At 43.8% G+C, this 21,303-nt stretch overlaps 1 protein-coding gene across 2 annotated transcripts; it reads right to left on the reverse strand.

Annotated features, from left to right (window-relative positions):
- Positions 1-1,975: 1,975 nt before the first annotated feature.
- SLC45A2 (solute carrier family 45 member 2) lies at positions 1,976-19,758 on the reverse strand. Of its 2 annotated transcripts, none has more exons than XM_033164556.1 (7): positions 19,134-19,758; positions 15,429-15,605; positions 11,705-12,024; positions 8,192-8,335; positions 6,646-6,769; positions 5,502-5,708; positions 1,976-2,234 (listed from the first exon to the last, which is right to left on the reverse strand). In XM_033164556.1, the coding sequence occupies exons 1-7, from the start codon at positions 19,579-19,581 to the stop codon at positions 2,002-2,004; spliced, it is 1,653 nt and encodes a 550-aa protein (XP_033020447.1). In that variant the 5' UTR covers positions 19,582-19,758; the 3' UTR covers positions 1,976-2,001. The 2 variants fall into 2 exon arrangements, with proteins under 2 accessions (XP_033020447.1, XP_033020446.1); XM_033164555.1 differs by having other exon boundaries at positions 1,976-2,232; positions 5,497-5,708; positions 19,134-19,757.
- Between the last annotated feature and the right edge of the window lie 1,545 nt (positions 19,759-21,303).

Raw genomic sequence — 21,303 nt, forward strand, 5'->3', positions numbered from 1 at the left:
CTGCATTCTCTTGAGAGGGTGAGTCCTAACAGCCAAAACGGTTTTCAGGCCAAAAGTCCAATGAGTGCTATCTTGATGGAAGCCCTGTCACTTTGTGTGTGCTATGGTAAGTGTCAAAAATTTGATCAATATAGGCATCTTCCAAGATATCACCAAGAGACTGTTTATATGTACTGGTAAATGTGCTGCATTCACCAGTAAATGTCCAATCTGACTGAATGCATTTAGCAAATGTCCAAATGTAATGCCTTTTTTAAACCACAGATGTAAATGTGCCCCACCACATCTCCCTCCACCCTAAGGAAAGCCCTCATGACAATTTTTTTTTTGATATTTTCCACTTGGTCTGTTGAAATCTTTAAAATGGCTAGAAAACCTCAATATTCACAAGATTTCCCACACTTCCCTTTCACTGTTCAAAGCTTGACTTGAACTGGAGACTTCCAGGGTTACACTCCAACCTTTTAAGGCCAAGACAGAAATAATATGGGTAGCTCAGGATGAAAGTTAAAAAAAAATTTTTTTTAAGCAGATATGTTGAGGATGTTCTACTTTTTATCAGAGCAGTTGTACTAAGGGAAAGGGTGTTTAACTCTTTCTGATATAAGTTATCATCCATTGTGCCTATATAGCTGGGGTGTGGGGCATGGAAAGAATGACAAAACCCTTCCTCACCATTGCTGATCAAGTGAAAAAAAAAGGGCTCCAGCTTTATAAAATACAAAATAAATAAATTGGAAGATCCATTCAGGGATCTCTAGCATCAGAACTGTTTTAGCCCTTTGCTGTCACCACACTAGACCAGTAACCCACACCCCTAGTGTGGAATCAGCGCAACCGTTTTCCAGTGTCCACATGGCATTCATTGTTGGCATCAAAATGTCTGCCCAGTGGTTCCACCACCCCAATAAACCACTTTAAAATGGCTGAGGGTCTTGGCGAACCATTTAATGATCTTTCTGTCTGTTGTAGGTGTGTTGTAGCGACAGCAATGTGCTGTGCTAGATGCTGTGTGATTTTGAATTGTATCGTTGTTGCTTCCTTTATTTCTTATCTATTGTCTTTTATTGAATTCCATAGAACTCAAAATGTATTACAAGAAAATGCAATATAAGAAATAAGAAGCAAGTAAAATTCAATTAAAAACCCCTTATGGATATGTAACACGATGGATGTGCCAACTCACATGTTCAACCACAAATCCACAGACATGCCACGGACCACAGGTTGGGACGCCCCTCTGCTAGTCCACATTTCTCCCTGTTTGTGAAATCTGAACAACCCATTTGAATTATTAAGCCCCCTTTTGGATGCTGCCTAAGAGAGCCTGGATATGGGGCTATGAGGCAGTATCTCATAGCCCCATATTTATCTCAGTTTAGCTCTCGATTAAGAGAAAGGTAGGTAGCATATCTGCTGAATAAGCCCACTGGGAAAATAGCCTTATCTGTGGCTAAATTCCTCTTCCTGGCGCTCAAGTGTCGGAAGCGCAAAATCGAATGCCTCGATGTGGGTTATCTGTATGAGGTTTACTAGTGCTGTCCTATTTTTAATTGTGTATCCCTCTGATGTCTTTAGTTTTATAATTTTGTATTGAGAAATGTTTCTTCTTTCTGACTATCGGTCGAATAAAGGATTTGTATGTTGTATGTATGATATGCACTCTGGTTTTGAAAAGTGAAAAACACACTAGCTGACATCTAGGATTCTTGTTTGCTTAAAAAGAAGAAGACTATGCATGGAGGGAAATAGTTTCAGGTCTGCAGTCCTCATCACAGAAATACAGCACACGTGATTCGCTGAGAAGGGATGCCCTTTAAACCAGTTTAAGTCCATAGTGTAGACCAGCCTAAACTGTGTGGGAGAACTAGTGCCCTCAAACGTTTCCAGAAAACACACAAAGCAAACACTTGCTACAGAAATAACTAGTGTGGGTACAGCAAGCCGAGAACAACCGTGCTTCTCCCTTTCTCAAAGACAGCAGCTTCTCCCAAGCTTCGACTATTTATTGTTCTCTTCCACGTAGCGAACAAAGAACGCTACAAAGCAGCAGCCCAGTAAAGCGATTGCAGAGGCAGAGATCACCACCACCACCACGCTCCCAGCAGCGCTGACCAGGAAGCCCAGGCCCACCCCAACAATGATCTGCGCCAGCTGGACCATGCAAGTGAGGGCAGCACAGTCCACACCTTTTCCTCGTTTGTGTTCTCCAGCTTGTCCTCCGGTCTGGCCCTGAAAGCAAGCAGATAAAAGAACTCCATCAAACAAGGCACAGCCGACCATACAATCCTGCGCTGATCGTTTCACTGCTTGAATCTCTGCTGTTCAAATACTACACAGTCTTGGTGATCAAGCAAGGCAAGGCTTTGTTCTTGCGCCTACGATAAGTGGCATGATTTAAAGCTCTGGTGGGGACATGAGGTGTGTCCCCCTCCCAATTTTGTGAAACAGCCTCTGGGCTGTTGGAACCGCACAGAATAGGGAACAGTCGCACAGACCAAGGAACTCTGCACATACTCTGAAACCCTACCCAGGCTGGTAGAATGTACCTAGCCTTTCCCGGAATCAACTTCTTTACAGAAATTGGCATTTGGCTTCATTGGTTTTGAAAGGGGATTTCTCTTGAAGTCCTTGCTAAAACTTTCCCCCACTTGCTAGACTGCACGGCTGTTAAACTCTGCCTTGTGCTCCATGGATAGTTCATAAGGTTCTGTTAAATGCTGTGTCCTCTGGGCTTTGGGGGAGTAAATCTAAAGCTCCTTTGAAGTATGATGTTTCCCTACTAGCTTACATTGAAATCCAGGGCACTTGACTGAAGAGTCATTCAATTCACACTTAACAGGGAACAAGAGTGCTTTCTGAATGATAAATTAAAAGCATTGCAAGGTCAATGTGAAGTGCATTTTTCATAAAATAAATAAATAAAATGGGTTTGTGGTGGTCTGGGCTTGTCATGAATGATACACTACCTTATTTGTTGAACCATAATTGCCCTTAGAAAGTTGGAGATAAAAACTCTTTTGTTACAGAGCATGCAATTGAAGTCCCTTTCTAGTGCCATCATATCAAATAAAAAAAATTTTAAAAAATATTTTTTACAATTGTATCCTGCCTTTCCTCTACAGAAATAAAGCAGCATGTGTGTGTGAGAGAGAAGAAGAAGAGTTTGGATTTGATATCCCGCTTTTTACTACCCGAAGGAGTCTCAAAGCGGCTAACATTCTCCTTTCCCTTCCTCCCCCACAACAAACACTCTGTGAGGTGAGTGGGGCTGAGAGACTTCAGAGAAGTGTGACTAGCCCAAGGTCACCCAGCAGCTGCATGTGGAGGAGCGGAGACACGAACCCGGTTCCCCAGATTACGAGTCTGCCGCTCCTAACCGCTACACCAAAAAAAAGAGAGGGGGGATTTTGGAAATAAAATTAAGCATATACAGTCCCCCCCTCTCCATTTTATCCCACAACAACTCTGTGAAGTAGATTACATTGAGAGATGGCGATTGGTCCAGGATCAACCAGTGAATTTCATAGCTCAGTGGATCCAGATCTCCCCAGTTTTCTGACCGCTGTGTGGCCTTATGTTAACAGAAGGGCGTAAAGTTCAGCAAAGAAGTTAGTTATCAAATGTCTGCAAATGTATCGTGACAACAAGCTAAGGTTACCAAGACTTTTTTCTATGAAAAATGAATTCCACTAGTATGTGGGAGGAAAGTAGCTATGAGCCCCGTGTAGGTAATTAACAAAAGAATTGGCTGGGTGCCCTCTCCAGCGGGAGAGAGACCCTGGTAGAGTTAAAAACACTCTCAGAGTTAAGCAGCATTATAACATGGAATACAGGTTGTTAAGACCCTTTTCATATCCTGTTTAGTTTGCTTACAGTGCTTGCCCCCCCCTTCTTGCAATGAGCAGACCACATATGGTTAAGTAAGATTTAAAAAATTTACCTACAAAGTCCAAAAGTCTGGTTCATGCATTGTTCCATGCAGTAGCAAAGAGAACACAGGTGCAATATACAGAACGTAATGCATCCTGGTCTGTTACATGGCACGGAAAGAGTGAGGAAAGGAAATAAAATAAGTTTCACTTTCTCCCTCATGGAGGTTGTGGAGGGGGAGCATAATGTGGCTGAATTTAGGAACAGTCGTCTCTGGTCTTAACCCCGTCATGCACTAACTACCACATTAGTTTGACTGCAATTTCCCACAACTAAAATATGAAACATTGGGCTTTGCAGTGCTTTCCACTTGATGAACTCTCAAGTCCTCTAAAAACCACACAAAATCTAACATCCTTGAAAAAGTTCAGTCTCCGCAGCTTCTTCTGATAATTAGTGAACAAGCTAACTCAAGAGGCTGAGATATGTTCAGCCTTGACTTCTATAATGAAACTCTGCTCCTTGAGCAGCCCTCCCTTGCCTTCAAAACATCTGCTGATCCAGGCTTATTGTAGCCAATAAAATTTAATTCTTGGTGGGATTATTTTCATCCCATTCCGTGGATGACGTTGCAACAAAATATTGCGAGCAAAGAATACTGTGCGCAAAGCCTCATTTATTACAAGAAAGGTGAAGAAATGAAAGACCACCCCCATACAGATAAGGAGCAGCAATGCCAATATCTGGAGGGCACCCACTGTAGGCACCACTGCTGAATATTAATCAGAAATAGAGCATGAGCTTTCCTGTCAGATGGACCCAGGTTCACTCCTTGGTATTGCCATTTAAAAGGAATCCAGGTAACAAAACGTGGGGAAGACCTCTGCCTGAGATTTGGGAGAGTTGCTGCTATTCAGTAGATAACACTGGTCTAAATCAGTGTATGGGACGCGGGTGGCGCTGTGGGTTAAACCACAGAGCCTAGGACTTGCCGATCAGAAGGTCGGCGGTTCGAATCCCCGCGAGGGGGTGAGCTCCCGTTGCTCGGTCCCTGCTCCTGCCCACCTAGCAGTTTAAAAGCACGACAAAGTGCAAGTAGATAAATAGGTACCACTCTGGCAGGAAGGTAAACGGCGTTTTCGTGTGCTGCTCTGGTTTGCCAGCAGCGGCTTTGTCATGCTGGCCACGTGACCCGGAAGCTGTACGCCTGCTCCCTCGGCCAGTAACGCAAGATGAGCGCCACAACCCCAGAGTCGGACACAACTGGACCTAATGGTCAGGGGTCCCTTTACCTTTAAATCAGTGTATGCAGATTTAATGCAAATCTGATTGTGTCCCCCCACCCCCGTGATACAGAAGTGGTTACTCTAAGGCCTACTGTACTGGTTTTTAGCACTATTTATTTCCCCCTGAGATTTTAAGCAGAAAGTCTAGAAGAGCAGGTCTCAGGTACCGTCAGCTGACTTTCAAGGTGTGAGCAATAAAGACAGGCAACCTGGCTGTAGGCTTCTGCACTCACTTCTTGCGTAGCATCCAGAAAAGGAGTGGGGAGGGAAAGGCACAGGCGTTGCAACAAGGATGCTATAGGAAAGGATCTGACAACAACCATCCCTTCTAACTTACCTCTTCCTCCTCCTCCTTGTGATAATCAGCAATGAGGTTGAATGGCACCGTGTATAATGTGCTGGACATTACGCCAAAGAGGGAACAGAGGGCCAAAGTAGAATACACCTTGGGAAAGAGTCCAATGAAGCCAGTGCCTAGCCCAAAAAGCAGGTATCCAATGAAGTAAAGTCCCTTTAACCCAATGTAAGGCAGAAGCGCTTTCTGCAAATCTGTTGGAAGAAAAAGATTGGGAAAGGGTTAGGAGATTTCTGTCTAAAAGGAAACCATTGGAAACATTGCTGAACATTATTTTATTTAGCAAGATTTATGTATTGTTTCACGTAGATCAAACTGGAGTGCGAAACGTCTGCAATATCTTTGAAAATGCTATTACCTTCCTTCAAAGTGAAGCTGTTGACAGAATCATACTGACTAATTGTACCTCGCTTCCTCCAAGGAGCTTGCATATGAAATCTGCTTGGTTTCAAGCAGCTAAAAACTTTATTTCCCACCTCCAGACTACACTTTGGGTCTTACCACGCATATCAATGAAAGAAGCTTGAAACTACCTTATACCTTATACTCCTACCATTACTGTTCACGGGACATGTTATTTGCTGTCTGCTGCTTTACTTGGAGCACCCAAGGCATTCTGCCTCCATTTCAGAGATCTTTGACAGTGACTTACCACTCCTATGATTCCTGTTCAAGGAACATATATTTGATTCTTATTAATTTGTGCACAAATTATATGTCTTCTGTTTATGAATTTTGAAACAGTATAGTGTTATAAAAATATTGTCAGTATTTTATTAGCCGAAATGTTGTTGCTTCTTCTTCTTCTTCTTCTTCTTCTTCTTCTTCTTCTTCTTCTTCTTCTTCTTCTTCTTCTTCTTCTTCTTCTGAATGGTTGTAGAGCATGTGCTCTACCACAAAGCCCTGTTTCTGAACCTTGCCTCTGTCATGGCATCACCAGGAAGCCTTGGCACAACTCACCATTCTCACAGCCTCAACTTTGCTTCTGTAATGTGGGCATAAATAATATCGACCAACCTTACAAAGTTGTTGTATGGTCACAGAGAGAATGTAGGCAAAATGCCCCGCCTGTATGAATGCACTTTATATTTTGGTCATATCGCAAGTGATCCATTTGTTGGTAGTACTCACAGGAATAAAGCGAGGAAGAGATGGCGTTGATACACATCCCCCAGCATCCGACCTCTACTCCCCTTTCGTAGGTTAGGTACGCTGTGGAGTTATGAGGTGCATAAGGATCACCATTGAATACAATCTGCAGTGTGCCAAAATAGAAAAGGATAAGAACAAGCTGTGCTGGTAATCATGCCTCTAAATAAAACAGGACACAAAATACTGGCTTCCAAGCAAATGTGCACAGGGCTGCATCTGTGTTTATTTGATGTTGGTGACTTTAATTATGATGGTGATGGTGATATGCATTGTCAGCCAATTTTCTGCCAATTACGCAGGGCCAAGAATTGATAGTATTGTGGTCTGGCCTCTGTTTCAGACAGGCTTTCCAGCAGCACAATGCTACTCTGTGTCTTTTCACACACCATGGCTTGGCATCACAATAACTAACCTGGGGCTCATGCATTTCCCTTTCCATCTTTCTCCCCTAACAAAAGAAACACGTGGTCCCAGTTCTTGCTAAGTCATAGGGCAGTACCCAACTAAGATATACCAGTACTCACAGCAGACCTATTGAAATTAATGGACCTATGTTAGGCATGCCCATTCATTTCAATGGGTTGACTTTGAGTAGGACTAATGATACAACTCATTGCTTACTCTCTTGCCTGAAAACCAGGATTGTAATGTGCAACTTGAACATGGTTTCCAATACTCGCTTGTGAGGCAGACTATGTTTGGCTTTCCAAAGTTAAAACCATGCTCAAGGCAGCTTACAACATGTACAAAATTACACCACTACAAACATAGCAAAAGCAGTTATAAACAATCAACAAGACATCAAAAAGTACACAACCAAACTGAACAATTTCCACATACAGTAAATCATAAGATCCAAACTAAACATACGGAAAATTAACAGCAACAACCCAGGTGGGAAAGGGCCTGCAAGGCAGGGAGCAGGTCTTCCAGGACTCACAGCCAAAATGGTCTCATTGGTTATCCTGTCCTTAGTAGCGCCAGTGCAGTGACAACCTCCACTAACAAGTGGGAAGGATCAGACTTGAAAAACCCACATACAAGTCTGAATAGCATCAAACAGAGAGCCTGAAATGTCAGGTTTATTTCTGTTAGAAATGCCGCATACGTTAATGTGGTAAACAAAACAATTAACTGCTAGTTTCTAACTTTAAAATGTATGGTATGATTTGTCAGTTCCATAGATTCCAAGAGTGAGGTGAAGGGGAATCAAACATTTAGAACACAAATGGAAACCTTTGTGTTTTTATGACTGCCGTTTTCATATGTTGGAGACTGCAGTAGATTAAAAACAGCAGAAACCTTTTTTTAAAAAAAGTAAAAGATGAAAAATCCAGCTACCCAGTGGACCCAGTTCTATGAAGAATGCTTGGAGGCATCCGTTTTTTGTTCTTGTAAATCTAATTTGCCTGTTCCTGATGTTGACAACTGTTGAAATTCGCCATCATGCTGCATAAGCAAGCAGGTGAAAGTTAAATCCGAATATTTGAATTTGCCCAGAGGAAAGATGGTTACTTTTCCGTACCTGTCCCATGAAATCAGTGAAGAAGAGCATGTTGGAAAGGAAAGCTGTCCATCCCATCAGATGGCTCACACACAAGCAGCGGTAGTGGGAAGGCATGCTTAGGAGTGCTTTTAAGAGGGACTTAATGGTCATCTGCTTCTGGACCTGAAAGGAAGGATGTTCCAACGTTTCATTGAAAAGGCTCCCAACAGCCTGGAGGATCCACCCCCCACCATCTCTCCACTCTTCAGTTTCTCAGCTCTCTTGTCCCCCTTCTCTTCCTCTCTCATAACACTAGAACTTGTGCACATCCAATGAAGCTAAATGTTAAAAGGTATCTGAAGAAGTGTGCATGCACACGAAAGCTCATACCAAGAACAAATTTAGTTGGTTTCTAAGGTGCTACTGGAAGGAATTCTTTATTTATTTTTTTATTTTGTTAAAAGAAAGAACTTCTTCATGCAGCACTTAGTTAAACTATGGAAATCGCTCCCACAGGAGACAGTGATGACCACCAACTTGGATGATTTTAAAAGAGGATTAGACAAATTCACGAAGATCTAGGCTATGTTCTAACCGCCTGTGTCAGAAGCAGTATGTCTCTGAATACTATCTGCTGGGAATCACAGTGGGCAGAGTGCTGTTGCGCTCATGTCCAGTTTACAGGCTATCCCTAAGCATCTGGTAAGCCACTTTGTGAAAAGGATACTGGACTAGATGGGCCGATGGGCCTTATTCTTAAAAAAAGGACTACTCTCAGGGCATGGTCTGTGGGCAGATGGTGCTGCTGAGGCTAAGGAGGTCTAGGTCGGGTCTCTTGCCTGGGTAGGAGACCACCTGGGAACCCTACTTATTCTCCCTCGAGGTAGATGCTACTGGAATATAAACTTATTAGATGAATTATTAATAAAAAGTAACACCACTGTCTCTCCAGATACAGATGGATGATGCAGAAGTTTGTGGGAGTGGATGCCTTGCATGAAAATAAATCAGCACATGAAAGCAACTTCCAGGAGACTGTTTTGAATGGTTGGCAAGGTAAAACAAGACATCTCACCCCACAGGAATTGCCTCTGGCTGACAGCTAAAGAGCTAAAGAAACAAGGATAGTTGGGGTTTTAGCTAAACCAAAAACTCAAGGCTCACCTCTATCTGATTTATCAGATGCAGCTGGTATGCATTTGGATATCAAGTCTTCCTTATTCAATTTTGCGCTACTTTGTTCACACTGGTTGCTTGCAATGCTATTGCATACCTGTCCTGATCCAGCAAATCTCTTTTTAACAACTTTTTGCAGTTAGGAAAGTGACAGGGAAATGCACTAAAACGCGAGGGCTGAACAAATCGTTAACAGGAAGACATGCAAACACCCCACGAGGATATCATGTTGAATGCTCATTGTCGTATAACTGCCCCGTAAACAAATGAGAACAAATGTTCAAGAAAGTCTGGGCATGGTCTAACCAATGCATAAACTTTGTGCATACAAATCAAGATGAAGGCTGGATAAATAGATTGCCTGGAGCAGCCCTGAATCACTCTGGAAGCATTTTCATCTAAATAGCAGGGTAAACAAGCTTGAAATAAACAAATGCAAAAAAAAAAAAATCCATTTCACATCATTTCCTTGAATGCATTTTTTTTTTTTTTTTTGGATGTGAAAAGGATTAGCAGACACCAGAGCAACAGTGTCAGACCATTGATCCATCTGGCCTAGTACTTTGAATTCTGATTAGCAGTGGCTCGCCATGGTATACATTGCCAGTGATGTAAAACACTTCTACAGATCCTGGAACAAGATTGGCACAATCCTAAGAAAACACCTTCCTTGTTGGCACAAGGTTGGCACAACACAGCTGTGATCAAAGGAGCAGAATGTAAGCCCCACTGGCTTCAAAATATATCAACTTGCTACCAAATATTCATGCAGATCAACTTCACTTGAAAACAAACACTTCAGAAGATTCTGGCCAAAGTTATGTCAGTTTTTACATTGGTGACTCATGGCCATTTTCAGATCTAGATGCAAAATTATTTGCTTATCAGACTCTTCGTATATCTTTAGGAAACAGAGTACATGTTAATGTTTCATTTTTCCCCAGACTCTGGCTGCAATCCTGTGCACATTTATCTGGGAGTAAACCTCACTGAACAAAGTGGGACTTGCCTCTAGATAAGCATGCATAGGATCAGGGTGCAGACATACTTCTTTTCTGCCATTTCCAGGTCCTTTTTCAAAGAGCTGGTTTTTTAAAGTGTTTCAGTAGAATGCACCAGATGCTTAATGCAATTCAGAATCCTGCGCTGTTAGACCAAGGACCATGCAAAAGCTGTTGACATCTGTAATGAATGCAGCATGTATTGACCAGCTGACTCCTTTTCACTAAACGCATTAACTTGAGAGACAACTGGCTGGGGGATAACTGAACATAGCGATGCTTTGCCAAGATACAAGATCCTTCTTGGCTAAATGCAAGACGTGGAATCCGAGCAGAGTTAATCAAGATCAGTGAACTCAGATAGCTGGGCACACATATTGCTCTCTGGGATTGCAGCCAATGACTTATCTTTAAAAACGTAAAGCTAAATGTAAAGCTATTAGAAGAGGAGCCCACAGACGGGGTTTCATTCACAGGGGGCCACAGAATATTATTTACTGTGACACAATAGGTCTTATTTCATGAAGAGCCTGTCAGATAACAGTCAGACAGAGATTGATGTCTGGAATTCAGCATTGCACTCTTGCAATCGTTCCATCAGTGCAACCATTCCAGCTTCTCCTTGCATGCTGTTCTGGGAGTCCTCCTGACCTTCAAGCCAATTTTGGGAGGTGCAGGGGGAGTGGAAGCCCAATTGCACAAGTGAAAGTCCTTCCACCCAAAGGGTTGATCAGGTGAATCCCGCCCAATATTTCTTATTTCTGCACCAAGTCAGAAGGGAGGAACCACCGTACAAGATACTTAGTACCTTGGTGTAATCTGGGGTAATTTAATGATTATATTCAAGGGGAACAGTCCAGTGAAAGTGTGTTGCAGTTAAGTTCCACTAAAAGTGATGTGATGTTTGTCTGGACCACCCATTCAATTTCACCGCCTTTAACAGAGCCTACAATGCACTCCTGTGCTTGCGTACTCATAAGTCCAGCTGAGTTCAATATGGCTTATTCCCAGGCAAGTAAGTACCTCTGTCGTAACTAACTTTTTTAGATCGTGCCCAAAGTATAGGAAATGGGCCATTCATAAATATAATGAGTTGGAACCAGACTAAGTTAGTTAAACTTACAGTAGGTCCCATTGAAGCAGATAGGGCAAGTTAGTCATGACTTAACTGAAGTTATTTTGATTTCAATGGGAACTAGGCACAACTTACTTAGTCAGGACCCAGCCCCATGTTCTGGCCTCCATTTTTATTTGGGATAACCTGATCCTCCAAACTGATTACATCACTTTCCACTTCACGTGAGGGTCCAGGGTTACCATGTCAAATATATTAGAATTAAAGGCAGAGGTGGCAGTCTTAAAAAGGCACAATTACCTGAATGTCTTCCTTGAGGGTGGGCTTCCCTTGCCGAGATAAAACCCGTATTTCATTATATCCGCTGTTAAAATAACCGTTCTTGACTTTTCCTATGGAACCATATGGATAGGGCTCAGCTGTTTTCAGCAGGGCTTCGGATTCTACCTTGTCAGCGAGAGAAGTTTCGGGAATACTGCACAAGTGTACAGTAAGGCAAATCAGGAACACAAGGGCAGCATAAAAGAACATCACCTGGAATTCTGATCCCAAATATTTTCCCAAGACAGTATGCCCCCAATCGATGGCACCTGTAAGGTAGCCAAGGGCCCCTCCTAGACCTAAAAAAGAACAAAAAAATAAAGACAGTAGAATCGTATTTAACATCAACATGTCAGGTTATTTGTGTGCCCTTTCCAAGAGAGGTCCAGAGAGTAGCAACATGAGAACGGGCCTTTTCTGTAGTGGCTTCCCAACTGTGGAATGCTTTCCCCAGGGAGCCTCACCTGGCACCTTCACTATAAATCTTTAGGTGCCAGGCAAAAGCATTTTTCTATAACCAGGCCTTTGCTGAATAAACAATGTATGGCCTTTTAAAAGTGTTTGTGGGAGGGGGGAGCTATTTGTTGTTGGTTGTTGATAGGGGTGGGACAAAGATGAGTGGTAAGAGGAAGAAGAGGGAGCCAACTGGGAGGAAGTGGTCTTGGAAGCTGAATAGGTAACAAGGTTTAGTGAGCTGTGGCAGAGAGCAGTCCCAGAAGCAGAGACGGAAGCAGAGGCTGGAGAGGAAGAGGGTCAAGAGGCAGAGATGAGGCAGGTTGCTGAAGAAGCCGGGCGTGTCCCCCTCCTGCTGCAACAACAGAAGTATGGAGAGGGAGGAGAGGGAGAGGGAGGAGCAAAGGCAGACAAGGCGAAGAAGTCTCTGCTTGCGAAGAACCTGGGGGAGGCGGTGAACTTTGGGGAAGCGGGGACCTTCAGTCCTTACAACTGCCTCATAGGAGCAAGGTCTACTGGGATGAGTTGCTGTGCTCACTAGGCCAGACCCCCTGAGTCAACCTGCTTCCTTGAATTAAGAGTTAACTTCACTGACACAGTGTGATTTATTGCTAACAGCATGTGAGTGAGTGTAGAACGTACAGTGGTACCTCTGGTTAAGAAGTTAATTCGTTCCGGAGGTCCGTTCTTAACCTGAAACTGTTCTTAACCTGAGGTACCACATCAGCAAATGGGGCCTCCCGCTGCCGCCGCGCTGCCATGGTACGATTTCTGTTCTCATCCTGAAGTAAAGTTTTTAACCCCAGGTACTACTTCCAGGTTAGCGGAGTATGTAACCTGAAACTTTTGTAACCCGAAGTGTTTGTAACCCGAGGTACCACTGTAGGGTAGTCTGTTGTACAAAAGTAAAATATACACTCAGAAAGGAATGTGGCCCTAGGACTGGAAAAGGACCCTTCCTACGTTATGATGCTACAGATTCTAGTAAGAGCTTGCTTCATGGGAAGTTGCCAGCGTAACATTTACCATGCATTTGCAAGTGCTCCTAAAATGCACTCACAAATACTATGGTTAGCAGGATATGCAATACTTTAAAGGCCAAAGCTACATATATAACCCACAATTTAAGTAACTGCCAGGGGCTGACGTCACTTAGACTGCAATGCGACACAACCTTCTCTTTGTTTAGTGGCGGTGTGGTCGGCAGGCATTTGAATCACATGGAGCTTCCTTCCATCTCTCGCCACTGTCCAGTGTCACTCTGGAGGTCAGAGAACCACCTGACCTCATAAGAGACACTGGATTTGAGGAAATAAAAACTCTCATTTGTGGTGGGGAGAAAGTTTCTGGGAAAATATTCCAAGCTGGGGGGGGGGGAAATAACGCATTTTCTTTCATGACCTTCCCCACCCCACCCCACCCCCAAATCATGAAAATACTCTTGGCCCTGGAGGGAAAGGAGTAAAGAGTATGCAGCCAGTTCCAGGCCATGGAGAATCCAAGTGGTAACAAGCAGAAGAGTGAGATGGGGTGGCAGGTGAGGAGAGCAGCAGCCATAATGAGTGAATAAGGACTGGGCCTTGTAGGGAGAACCTCCTAGCTCAGAGCAAGGCTATATATTAGAGGGAACAGAACAATGATGGAGGTGATGGGAGTTACAGCCCAACATCTAAAGGACCACAGGTTCTCCCTCTGTGGATTAGAAGGAGCCCATACACTCTGGTGGGGAGCCTGCACGACCCTCCAGAAGTTGTTGAGTTTAGACGCCCATCATCTCCAGCCACTAGGGACAACGGTCAAGTTCTAGGATGGATGAATTTGTCTATTTTGTTTCCACTCAGTTTCTTGTATTTCCCTCTTAAATTCAGATCTCCACATTCCCGCAGCAATTTGCCAACTGTTATTTGTTAACTCCTCGCGAAAATTCACCGGCGTTTCAGTGCAAAGTTCTCTCTATAAACACATTTCTGTATGCAGTTTGGACTAACATACACACTTGGCAAGCAAATTCCCATGTGTTTGTTTGGAGAATTAGTACAAATTAGGTAGTTTTCACATTAATATGCAAGCAAAATCAAATCCACCCCCATCCCTAGTCAAGTATGATAGAAATATAGAAAGACAGACTTGTAGTTGGAAGGGACCACAATAGTGATCTAGTCCAGCCCCTGCAATGCAGGAATCTTTAAGCCCAGAATTATTTATCTATTTAAAATCCACAGTTATTTTTAAAAATATCAAGATGGTGTCCAACATATAATAATAAAATCAACAAGAGTATCCTTAGAAGCACCAACAAAACATCAATAAATACTGATCAGTTAAAAAGAGAAAATTCATATTTATTATGGGTCCAACATCTGGAGGACCACAGGTTCCCCTAGTATAATCGTATTTATTCTTCTTTGAGGCCAAACACCCAACACCGTACATTCTTTAAGCACATAACTTTCTCTATAGAGTTCTGGGAACTGTAGCTTGTTAAGAGTGCTGGAAATTGCAGCTTTGTGAGGGGTAAGCTACAGTTGCCAGGATTCTTCGGCGGGTATTCTGTGCTTTAAATGCACAATGTGCACGGCCATCACCAAACGTCTTGGCATCTCTTTTGTTTGTCTTGAGGATTTGCATCTAAATGCAAAATAAACTCTGCATTGCATGTGATAGCAGCACTATCAAAAGGCATGACAGGCAAATTTATTTCCCACCAGACACTGGGGGTGAGTGGGGAGAGGATGGGACAACTGCACTCTTCTAAGCAGTATTTAAATATGCAGTAGAGTCCACATCTAGTTTCCTGAGATGTAAGTTTTACTAAGCCCATTGGGACTTACTTTCTATAGTCAATGTGACAGCTTATGCTGTTGTATCTTCTCTGGCCCTTTGCTGGGTTTCAGTTCCCATTGTGGAAAATACAAATATGCAAAAACAGAACGGTATAACAACCCAGTACGTGCCGAAAGCAGGAGGAAATTCTTGATCGTTTGGCTTTAGTTTTAATTGTAGGATGTAACTTCTTTTAAAAGAAGCTGTTCCTCCAGATCCTCTCTGTAGCAGCTACAGTGGTCACAAGATGACCTGTTAAACAATGCTTGTTACTGAACCACTGCATCAGATGACCAACTTGATCAAGAAGCTTAAGCATGGGAAGACCGGAAGGAACTCCAGGCAGCGGCCACCTTTCCCTCTCCCTCATTGTGCTGTATGATTAAAGGGAGGGGAAAGAGAATTGTTCAGATGCTATGAGTTTTACCTGTCAGCAGGGCATGATAATGAAGCCCTTTCTCCTTGTCCTGGTGAGAGCAGACATCAAATAAGTACGCCTTGATGGGACCATCAATGAAGTCAGCAGCAAAATCAAAGAGCACCACTCCCAGCATGGTGATAACTATAGCCCAGGTCCTCTGGGTGCCTCTGTCTGCAACCAAAGCTGCCAAAAGAAGAAATTGGTTCACTTTACAGCCGTTTCCTAGACACCGTGGAGTACTGAGGGCCAATGCAGTTGCAATTTTCTGTCGCTTTCTTCGCTCACAAGAGCCATCGCTTGCACGGGAAATCTCTAAGAGGAATGCTGGGGGCTTCTCAATCTGTGATTGTTCTAAGATTGCGGCAATTGTCACTTTTTAATTTTTGTGCATTTGATGTGTCAGCAGATTCCAAAATGGACCTGCACCCACTCGTACCTTACCTCCTTGCAGCTGGCTGTGCCAGTCTCTTTCAGAAGGGAACAGAGACGTATGGCTGGAGCAACTGAGTGGGAGAAGGTAAGATACACTGTCAGAGGTACGCATACCAGTTGCGTACCCTCCAACATTCCTCAGATGAAAATAGGGACTGTAGGCTGCTTCTTTGGCATCTGTGTTTCTGCCTCTGCCCCCCAGGACATTTCACTCCCCCCCAAAAAAACCTCCTCAACCCCCCCCCCCCATTTTTTGTCATCCTAAATCATCCCAAGTCATTCTATGTACCAGCTCATGAACGATGTGCACCAGCCCTACTGCATAGCTTGCCCTTGAAACCACTGCAATATCTCCAGTATTCGGTTGCATGAATGGGGATGCTGGGTTCCAGTTAGGGCAACTATATCACTGCACTTATTGCCAACAAAGCTGGGGACTCAATCGTTGCAGCTTTTCTTTCCCAAATGTATTCCACCCCTCTGGTCTGGTCCTTTCACCCACCACTCCCTCGCTCCACTTTCTGTGTGATACACCTGGATGAGAAAGGGAAATAACAAAGGGACAGAGGGAAGCTGACTGGAGCAGTGGAGGCCATTAAGTTTTCTGCTTCATTGGGTAATGCAGAAGTCGCAATCTCGGGGCAGCAAGCTGGAAGCCGAAATCACACAGCCCAAGTTGATTTATGTGTTGAGCCATGACACACCAAAGGCTTCATTAGGCACCTGATTATATTTTATTTTCCACAACAGATTCTTATAACACACTGGAAGGGAATAGCTGGCTTTGAACCACTTTAGTTGGTATTAATGCACTTGGTTAAAATCCATTTAACTCAATTGATTGCAATGGGACAAAGGCAATTTAAATGCAACACCCAAGCACTTCGGAAATTGTATTGCAACACCTCCATTCTTGAATTCCCTGTTGTTTTTGCAGGATGACTACTGAGTCAGTGGCTGGGGGTGTAGGGTTAACAGTGTCAAAAATCTATTGGGTTTCTAATCTACCAGAGCACTTTCAAAGAAGTTTGAAAGCCCATTATAACAGCCCATTCATCTTGACTGCTGAACCTCACAAGGTTATTGCAGGTAGTTCCTCATTTCGAAAGCCTCTAAAGAATGTGTCATGAATTGGTCCTTAATTGTGATAAAATAAGCACTCACAGAGCCTAGGGCTTGCCGATCAGAAGGTCGGCGGTTTGAATCCCTGCAATGGGGTGAGCTCCCATTGTTCGGTCCCAGCTCTTGCCAACCTAGTAGTTCAAAAGCAAGCCAAAAAGTGCAAGCAGATAAATAGGTACCGCTTTGGCGGGAAGGTAAACAGCATTTCTGTGCGCTGCTCTGGTTCACCAGAAGCAGCTTAGTCATGCTGGCCACGTGACCCGGAAGCTGTCTGCGGACAAATGCCGGCTCCCTCGGCCAGTAAAGCGAGATGAGCGCTGCAACCCCAGAGTCGTCTGCAACTGGACTTAACAGTCAGGGGTCCCTTTACCTTTACCTTAAGCACTCACAGCTGCTTGCTTTATTTACACGGGCAATGCAGTTTGAGAATGCTATCAAGTAACTAGAGCAAGAATACCAGATTTTTTTTTCAATGAATCCGGGGACACTTTTCAATGGATTTTGTATGGGGACTGATTTGTAAATCTGGGGACTGTCCCCGGGAAACTGGGACGTCTGGTAACCTTAAACTAGAGTGTCTCCATAGAGGAGGGGGACAAAGATGGGGAGGGTTCTAGAGAACAAATCCTATGAAGATAGGTTGATGGAGCTGGGCAAGGAGAAGAGAGTAACTAAGAGACAATATGAAAGCAAGCTTTATATATCTGTAGGAATGCCACACAGATGGTGGAGCAAATTTGCTTTATATTCCTTCAGAAGGGAAGACCACAGTTAATGGACTCAAATTACAAGAAAGGGGTTTCTGACTAAACATTACGAAGAGCTTCCTGAGAATGGAGCAGACTGGCTCAAAAGAGGTGGTCACCCAGCCGCCACATCAGGGATGTATTGGCAAGGGTTGGACTGGATGTCCTTTGAGATACCTTCCTGCTCTGTGATTCCAATAAAACCAGTTACCTGTTGTTAAGTGCCTCTGCTGTAAGCACCTTATATTTAGGGATCCTAAAAGATGTTGTAGGGATTACTGACTGTTTATTTATTGCATTTCTATCCCACCTTTCCCCCAAGGAGGTCAAGGTGGCCTACACATTTCTCTTCCTTCCAATGTTATCTTCACAAGAACCCTGTGAGGTAGGCTACACCAAGATTGACTGGCCTAAGGTCACCCAATGAGCTTCATAGCTGCATTGGGATTTGAACCCTGGTCTCCCAGGTCCTAGTCCAACACTATAACCACTACGCCATGCTGGTGTGTGTGAAGTACTTGAACAATCAATAAGAGCATTTGTGTTTTATTAATTGGGAGTTTTAAGTGCTTCACAGACACTGTCCATCATCATCATCATCATCATCATCATCATCATCATTATTATTATTGCTGTTGTTGTAACTTTCTGCCAGCATCAGCCTCTGCATCATGGAATCACAGCATAGTTCAACTTTTTCATGAAATAAACAATGATTAAAATGATTAAACTCAAAATCAAATTAGCTCTTTCCTGAGGTCCAGTGCCAAGGGCCTTCTGGCAGTTCCCTCACTACGAGAAGCCATGTTACAGGGAACCAGGCAGAGGGCCTTCTCGGTAGTGGCACCCGCCCTGTGGAACGCCCTCCCACCAGATGTCAAAGAAAAAAAACAACTATCAGACCTTTAGAAGACATCTGAAGGCAGCCCTGTTTAGGGAGGCTTTTAATGTTTAACAGATTATTGCATTTTAATGTTCTGTTGGAAGCTGCCCAGAGTGGCTGGGGAAACCCAGCCAGATGGGCGGAGTATAAATAATAAATTATTATTATTATTATTTTCTTTACTCCTGGAACCTGTCTGTGCCTGGAAAGAGGCGACTGTGGCAGCAACAGTCATATCAAACATGCATGCATAATACAGACAGCATTTGCGTCCAAGCCTTCTTCAAACACAAGGTTCAGCCCTGTAGTGTGAGAGGTCTTTTATTTATTTAGCACATTAGTTAATTTTTACAGTGCTAGCTAGTCCTTCACAGACACATAACCAAATATGCAAACTTCAAACTTGTTGAGAAAGCTTGCATTTTCAATCGGGGGGGGGGGAGGAAACCACCCTTCCAACCCCCCCCCCAATCTTCGGATTCACAAAGGTGCATTTTGCATGGCTCAACAAAGCGTTCAGTTACTCACCTGAGACAACTGTCTCTCCATTGAGGTATAGAGCCATCCCCACCAGCATCATAATGCCCAGGACCAGGATGTAAGGTCTCCGCTTGCCCCAGGCTGAATTGCAGTGGTCACTGGCTGAGCCAACCACAGGCTGCAGCACAAAACCAAGGATGGGGCTTATGAGCCAGACGAGGCTATAAAGGCTTTTGGGGAGCCCGACGCTGAGCAGCACAGGTGTGACGAAGGCAGCCTCCACAGCATAGCAGAACTCTCGACCAAACATAGCCATGCTGTGCATCACCAACCTCCCCGTTGCCTTCTTAGGGGGCTCCACGGGCCTAAAGGGCTCTCCAGCTGCCAAGGACTCCAGCATGGTTTCCTCTTTGCCGTTGCTGCATTCCATGCTGGCGATGCCCAACTCACAGGGGCGCGGAAGTGGCCCAACGAAATCCTGCCTGGTTAGAGTCATCGGGCTGCTTTCTGGGAGCTTGTTCTGCCAGGCATGGATCTCGGGTCAGCCGGTAGGAAAGGGAGCTGGAGGAGGGGCACGCACATACTTTTCAGGGCTCTCTGGAATCACAAGTTGCACAAGGGGGGAGTGGCGGGGGGAGTGTGCGTCTTGTGTGTGTCTGCGGCGGAAGATTAGCACAATTAGAGCGCCTGGCTCGCTGGAGAGTTCTCAGCTATGACGGGAGGATTATCTCAGAGAAGGGGGGGAAATGTGGATCATGTGTGTATACTATGCTCACATGCCCGAAGCCAAAGTTAGTCGGAAGGCAAAAGTTTATAGTCGGAAGACACTGGCGCATCAGCCACTTTTTTGCATGTTGCAAGGGAACAGTATCCTTTCCATGGTTTCATTTCAGGCAACAAGTTATTTGCAGAGCAGAACTGCTTTTAAGATAGTCTGGAGGAAGAAATGGCACGAGGCTGGCAATCCTTCCTTGGGGTATTTAATCCTGTGTGCTTTGAAATTTGGCTTTCATGCTTCTTAGGGCCTGCATTCCCAAGGAATGGTTAGGCCCTCTCCCCCTCCCCTCCAGATCTCGTGTAAAGCAGTGAAAGTCTATGTCTTTCGCACAAGGAAATAAAAGTAAAATGTACAGGCAGCATTCTAACCCTGTGACACTTAGCATTCCGGCCAATGAATGTAAAGGAATTGTATTTCTTTCCAAATTATCTTATCCAGCTTTGCGATTCCACTTTTGTGCTGATGAGACTCTGAAAATTTCATTAATTACTACTGTTTTAGCATTTACCAAGGAATAAGAATAAGCCAACTGCTAAACAAAGCACAGAAGTAATATGAACTCTGGCTAGAGGGCTGACTCACCACTTAAGTAAGATGGGCAGACCAAAGATCAAGACAAGGGTCTTGGAAATGGGATACCTGAGATAAGATCCCATCTCTACCAAGCACTTATTGTGGGCTTTAACCAAGCCACCACCATGCAACTTGGAAGTATAAAGCAGAATAGTGGCTTGCTTTGCAGAGTAATGGTAGGCACTCCGCAGGGCAAAACTGCAGTCCTACGCACAACTGCTCAGAAGTATGAACTCAGGCTTACTCCACAGTAAATGGGTAGAGAAACAGACTTCCAATGTGCTACACTACTGAGTAATGTTATAGTCATTGAAGGTGACAGGAGAGGATGTGACTTTTTGGTAATTGCCAGAAAGGCGGTGTGAAAAGCAGTTTGCAAGTGGGTGTTAAGGTTTCGGGTCACCTACCTTTGCTTGCTGCGTTCCATCTAAGCCCATAATTTTTTTTATATAAACAGTCATTAAAAGGCATCATAAACCTCTGCCACAATGAACCAGCACCCACCACAGTATCAGCAACCAGTATCAAAGAGTTTTTCAAGGCACTCCCCACCCCCTCATTTTCTATGGGAGATATCTAATATTAGTCAGGGTAGACTAACTGAAACCAAATGACTTAAGTAACTCCAAGTATGACTTACCTGGGATATCACCCTTGGAATTCTTCTGAAATAATGGTCAAGATTTAAATGCAAGCATTTCATATTCTGAAATAATAATAAAATCCAGTTTCCTTGCTGAAGATTAATTTTAAATTTTTATTTGTAAGAAAAGGCATTTGCACATGTTATGAAAAACACTCGTCTTTAGATAATTACAGTATATTAAAAAGAGACTAAAGGATTGCAACATCCTGATGTTAACTAAC

The sequence above is a fragment of the Lacerta agilis genome, chromosome 11, assembly GCF_009819535.1.
Source record: "Lacerta agilis isolate rLacAgi1 chromosome 11, rLacAgi1.pri, whole genome shotgun sequence".
NCBI lineage: Eukaryota > Metazoa > Chordata > Lepidosauria > Squamata > Lacertidae > Lacerta > Lacerta agilis.

Bases quoted from the DNA above. Each gene is read 5' to 3' on its own strand.
- SLC45A2 (XM_033164555.1), bottom strand. From the start codon at position 19,581: ATGACTCTAACCAGGCAGGATTTCGTTGGGCCACTTCCGCGCCCCTGT. The intron at 8,336-11,704 runs GTAATTGTGCCT...CCTTCCTTTCAG, and splicing joins CCCTCAAGGAAGACATTCAG to GTCCAGAAGCAGATGACCAT. The intron at 5,709-6,645 runs GTGAGTACTACC...TTCTTCCAACAG, and splicing joins CTCTTCCTCGCTTTATTCCT to ATTTGCAGAAAGCGCTTCTG.